The sequence below is a fragment of the Mastomys coucha genome, unplaced genomic scaffold (genome assembly GCF_008632895.1).
Source record: "Mastomys coucha isolate ucsf_1 unplaced genomic scaffold, UCSF_Mcou_1 pScaffold18, whole genome shotgun sequence".
Classification (NCBI taxonomy): domain Eukaryota; kingdom Metazoa; phylum Chordata; class Mammalia; order Rodentia; family Muridae; genus Mastomys; species Mastomys coucha.
The window spans coordinates 74,256,399-74,262,517 of NW_022196900.1; the positions used below are offsets into that span (position 1 = coordinate 74,256,399).

The window sequence follows — 6,119 nt, forward strand, 5'->3', positions numbered from 1 at the left end:
AAAAAGGTTATACAGTCCCAATATACAATAGCACAAAGTAAACATTCCCATTCTAGAAGAAGGAATAGAGGCACGGAAAAGAAATAATTGGCTCCAAACGTAGCAGCACAAACATCAAACCACGTAGTTGTATGGCCCCTCATGACATTGTCTGGGGTCCCTCCAGTGGACTTGGATAGCCCTGACCCTCCAGTTCTGCCTACAGTGTATACAGCTTTCCTCTTGGATAAGCTGTGCTCACATCTGCAGCTCTCGTTGTAGACGTCTCACCTTTCTGGTGCCTGCAGTGTCATAGTCTCCACTGTTAGTCCGGCTTCTTTGTAGACTCATCCACAGACCACTCAGTATTCCCATGCATAGACTCCAAACCTGCTGCATGTTGCTTGCTTGGTCTCTGCTAACTTGGCACCAACCTCCATGACCTCCTCCTGTATCTGGAATACTTGAAAAATCAGCACCATGTTGATAATGCCAACTTCTGCCAGCTCTAAATGTTGCCAGGAAGGCTGGGAGTGGTGACACATGCCTTTAATCCCAGCACTTGGGAGGCAGGGACAGGTTTCTGAGTTTGAGGCCAGCCTGGTCTACAGAGTGAGTTCCAGGACAGCCAGGGCTACACAGAGAAACCCTGTCTCGGAAAAAACAAAAACAAAAATACAAAGCCAAAAAACAACAAAAAAACCAACAACAACAACAACAAAAACTCAAAAGGGGGTGGGGGAGGGGGAGGAGAGGGAAGGGGAGGAGACAAGAGGAGAGGAGAAGAGAGGAGCCAGGCCCTGTAGGGACTGTAGCTGCAGTCATCTCTGTGGCTGAACCCGGGGAAGCAGCTTCTCAGGCAACAGTGTTCTCGTAAGTGTCCTGAAGGCTTTGTCCTCTCAGACACTCTCAGGAAATTTGCTTGGTTACACCTTGGAGCTCTCAATGAGAGGTATCTTGTTTCCTGTTGAGCTTGTGCAAAGTGTCTCCGTAATGGTTGCTTCAGTAGTTACAGCTGCTTGGCCTCAATCTGCCCACTCTCAGCTTTCATTGGCTTCAGGCTCCTTTCCTTACTAAGCTGCACATTTCTATCCATAACCTTGACAGTGTTCACCATTTTCTTGTTTTTTTTTTTTTTTTTTTTGTTGTTGTTGTTGTTTTTTTTGCCATAGTGTCCTCTCCTTCCCGAGCTCCGCTCCCCTACACTCTCCCCCTCAGTAAGTTGAGGTAAATACTGTGAGCAACAAGGACTATGTCACAGTCCCTTTGTTCTGATGTCTTGAAATTCTCTCCCTCAAGCAACTTCAAACACCTGTTATCTTTAAGTGCCGTCTCAGTGCAGTTCCGAGGATGTGGTCAAAAGCACAGCCTGATTCTTAGCCAGAGTAGAATGTGAGTGGCCACTAGCCCAGTTCCCACTAGAGTCTTCCTCTCTGGCGCTCAGTGGCACAGTCTTTACTGTCCACGTTTCAATGGCATTCTGATGGGTGCTCAGAAGACCAGAATGCCATCACTGCGCTAAGTGTAGAGTATACTATGTATGTTTCCTTTGTTCCCTCTTTAAGACACGTTCTTCTGTAGTAATAGACGTGCCTAAAAAAACTTGCTTTGAAACTGGACTTGAAATCCTGGACCTCTTGTCTCTACCTCCTAAGTGTTTAGCATATAAGCATGTATGTACAAACGTATATAGCTCTTTTTCACTTTGTTATTGACAGGATCTCATGTGGTCCATGCCTGCCCAACTTGCTATAAAGCTGAGGCAGACCTTGGTTGTTTGTTTGTTTGTTTGAGATGTACTTGCTATATAGCCCAGGCTAGCCTTGAATAATACTTGTCCCACATTGTTCTTAGCCTCTTCCTGCTGAGCTTATGTATGTAGGCCTCACTGATTGTGTGTGCTGGCTAGTCTTATGTCGGCTTGACACACAAACTAGAACTATCTGAAAGCAAGGAACCTTAATTGAGAAAATGCCTCTGTAAGATCCTGCTGAAGGGCGTTTTCTTCATTATTGTTGGGGGAGGACCCAGCTGGTTGTGGGTAGTTCATCCCTGGGCTGGTGATCCTGCGTGCTATAAGAAAGCAGGCTGAGTAAGCCATGGGAAGCAAGCCAGTAAGCAGGAGCCCTCCGTGGTCTTGGCTTCAGTTCCTGCCTCCAGGCTCCTGCTGTTTGAGCTCTGTCCTGACTCCTTCGGTGGTTGACAAAGAGCAGTGTGGAAGTGTCAGCCGAATAGAATAGCCCTTTCCTCCTCGATTTGCTTTTTTGGTCAGTGTTTCATTGCAGCAATAGAAACACTACTGAAACGTTGTGTTACCGAATGCAAAATAAATCCGCAGATTATTCTCCTCCCTCTTAAAAAATGTTTGAGCTAGGTGTAGTGGTAAGTGGATGCTACTTCAGCACTCCAGGGGCTGAGGCAGGAGAATCTGGCTTTAGGCCAGTCTGGGATTCTAAATAAGACACCTCTCAGGAGCTGGGTGGTGGTGGCACACGCCTTTAACCCCAGCACTTGGGAGGCAGAGGCAGGCGGATTTCTGAGTTCAAGGCCAGCCTGGTCTACAGAGTGAGTTCCATGTCACCCAGAGCTACACAGAGAAACCCTGTCTCAAAAAAAGACACCTCTCAGAAATGAAAGGTAGGTCCTATGAGCAAAGATATGCTATTTTTCAAAGTAAGCATATAAAAAGCTGGCGAGATGGCTCAGCAGGTAAGGGCACTGACTGCTCTTCCAAAGGTCCTGAGTTCAAATCCCAGCAACCACATGGTGGCTCACAACCGCCTGTAATGAGTGCGTCTGAAGACAGCTCTACAGTGTACTTATGTATAATAATAAAAATAAATCTTTAAAAAAAACATAAAAATTTTCAGTTTATTGTGCTATACTTGTAACAAGATTCCTACCAAGCCAGCCAGGCCCAGAAATAAAATCCTTTACCTCGTCCTACTTAACTGAGAAAGTGAAATCAGACCTGTTGGATGTTCACAAGCTGCAACAAATAATTCTGAGCATTCTAACCCTAGATCTATGAGTAGGAACAGGAGAATAAGGATTTCAAGGTCGTAGCCCCACAGCAGGGCCGACGTAAGTCAGTTGGGCGCTTTCTCTGCCTTTCTGAGCCAGCCGGCTTTCACCGCAGCTTCTGACTTCTGAGTCCTCATTTGGTAAAGTTGAACATTTGGAATTTAGGGTTTGTTTGTTTGTTTGTTTGTTTGTTTGTTTTTTAAAAGATTTATGGGCTGGAGAGATGGCTCAGTGGTTAAGAGCTCTGACTGTTCTTCCAGAGGACCTGAGTTCAATTCCCAGCAACCACATGGTGGCTCATAACCATCTGTAATGGGACCTGATGCTCTCTTCTGGTGTGTCTGATGTCTGATGGCATCAGATCCCATTACAGATGGTTGTGAGCCGCCATGTGGGTGCTGGGAATTGAACTCAGGTTCAGAGCAATCCGTGCTCTCTTTTTTTAAATTTAATTTAATTTAATTTTATTTTTTTTGGTTTTTCAGGACAGGGTTTCTCTGTGTAGCTTTGGCTGCCCTGGAACTCACTCGGTAGACTAGGCTGTCCTTGAACTCAGAAATCTGCCTGCCTCTGCCTCCCAAGTGCCGGGACCAAACGTGTGCGTCACCACTGCCTGGCCTAATCAGTGCTCTTAAGCTAAGCCATCTCTTCAGCCCTGGAATTTAGTTTTTTAAAACAACAGTTGAGAGTTCCTTTTCCCAAGTGACTCTATAGGTGTCAAGTTGATATAAACTAACCAGGATAACAAAAATTGTAACTTTAATTCCAGGGGATCTGCAGGCCCCTTCTGACCACTTTTGGTACCAGGCAAGCATATTGTTCACTTGTAGGCAAATCACCCACCCACATGAAATGAAATAGTTCTTAATTTTTTAAAAAGAACAGAATCTATGATCTTTGTATTTTAGTCACATTAAGGATGGATTTTTTACAGCTTGTTTTTGTATATATCACTGTTATTTTGAAAGTAAAGATATAGAAATATTATTTAGATCTAGAAATCAGTACAAATGGAAATATTTTTGTATTGAGTTTGTTAAATTTTTTTGTAGTCATTAATGGTTTTAGTAAAATAGTGTATTATGTGTTTACTTTTCCTGTAGTGTCACATTGGAAAAGAAGTAAAATTGATCAAAAATTATGAGTGGAGTTTCTTCCTAAATGAAGACTGATTATTGAGATTATGGATCGGAGCAAGCGGAACTCAATTGCAGGATTTCCCCCACGAGTGGAACGTCTGGAAGAATTTGAAGGAGGAGGTGGAGGGGATGGGAACCCTGTGCAGGTGGGAAGTGTTCCATCATCTTCATATCGGGCGATTATCAGTGCCTTTTCCAGACTGACGAGTTTAGATGACTTCACCCGTGAAAAAATAGGATCTGGCTTCTTCTCAGAAGTGTTCAAGGTGAGTTGATATCTCGGCTCGTTTTTATGTGGTTCTTCTGATGGTCAGAATCACTGCGGCATTGACAGTTGTTTGTGGTGTTTTGCTTGCTTGTTTGTTACTGCGTTTTTTAAGGTAGGGTCTCAGCATGTAAATCTGGTTGGCTTTGAACTCCAGAAGGTCCAGCTGCCCCCACTTCCCAAGTGTTGGGATTACAGGCATGTGCCACCACACTTTCACTGGCAGCCTCAACCTCTGAGTGCTGGGATTATGTAAGCTGTAAACTGCCAGATGCACTTTAAACTATTTGGAGAGACCCCATTTCTATAGCTTCCACCTGTTCTGTTTTGTTTTTTTTTTACTATTACAACATTTACAACGGAATCCAGGGCCTTGTACATGCTAGGCAAACATTCTGCCACTCCTCTTTTGTGGTTTGTGTGTGTATGCGTGACTGTGTAAGCATGAGTGTTCTGGCTAGCCTCAAACTTAATGTATTGACAGGGCTGGTTTTGAACTTGCATTGATTCTTATATTTCTGTCTCTGGTATAGGACTGTATTACTGTATCTGGCTGTCTTGTGTTTTAAAATATACTAATTTTGTTTTTTATGGAGCATCTAATTTTGTTTGTTTTAATTGAATTTATTTGTCTTTAATTTTTTGCATATGGGTATTTTGCTTGCATGTGTCTGTGCACCATGTGCACCATGCCTGGTGTTCGTGAAAGCCAGGCGGGTCATCAGATCCCCTGGGACTGGAGTAACAGTCAGTTGTAAGTTGCCATGTGGGTGCTGGGAATCGAATCTGGGTCTTCTGGAAGAATAGCAAGTGTTCTTAATTGATGAGCCATCTTTCTAGCCTCAAATTTATTTTTTAAAAATCACATTCATATGCATTTTGGTTCGAATATGGTTTGTGTATCCAAAACTAATGATAAAGTTTAATCAAATCCATTGTAAAGTATTACTTAATGCCAGGTGGTGGTGGCGGCAGCGCATGCCTTTAATCCCAGCACTTGGGTGGCAGAGGCAGGCGGATTTCTGAGTTCGAGGCCAGTCTGGTCTACAGAGTGAGTTCCAGGACAGCCAGGGCTACACAGAGAAACCCTGTCTCGAAAAACCAAAAAAAAAAAAAAAAAAAGTTACTTCATCTATGGTGTTTGGAGGTGTGTCCTTTAGAAATAGTCGTCAGTGTAGGGTCCCCTATTGTTAGTTCTATAAGAAAAAGACCAGAGAATGTACATGTTCCTGTGATTCCTTGTACTGCTTTAGGACTTTGCTAGAAAGAAAGTCACTTGAACCTGAACCAGAACCATGAGCCCAAATAAATCACCACCACCTCCTCCTCTTCTACCTCCCCCTTCTCCCCTCCCTCCTCCTCTACCTCTTCTTCTTCCCCTTCCTCCTCCCCTTCCTCTTCCTCTTCTACCTCCTCTTCCTCTCCTTCCTCCTCCTCCTCTACCTCTTCTTCTTCCCCTTCCTCCTCTTCGTCTTCTTCCTCTTCCTCCCCTCCCTCCTCCTCCTCTATCTCTTCTTCCCCTTCCTCCTCTGCCACGGACCGGGATTTCTTGCGGGGGGGAGGGGGGGGCTTGTTCCGCGGGACGAGGGATTCTGGCCAGGTGGACACAGGTGGTTTGGGTTTTGACAAACAGACTACACACGAGTGGTGTAAAATCTGAGTGTATTTTTTTTAAAAATGGCATGAGGCTTTTACAATCATTGCAAAAGAGA

The 6,119-nt window shown here is 44.2% G+C and overlaps 1 protein-coding gene across 1 annotated transcript in view; it reads left to right on the forward strand.

Annotated features, from left to right (window-relative positions):
• The window catches only part of Tesk2 (testis associated actin remodelling kinase 2), a 94,159-nt gene that overhangs the window by 24,788 nt on the left and 63,252 nt on the right, over positions 1-6,119 (forward strand). The window contains exon 2 of the mRNA XM_031378311.1: positions 4,107-4,408. Coding sequence (XP_031234171.1) covers positions 4,187-4,408 — 222 coding nt within the window. The 5' untranslated portion in view covers positions 4,107-4,186. The remainder of the gene's footprint in view (positions 1-4,106; positions 4,409-6,119) is intronic.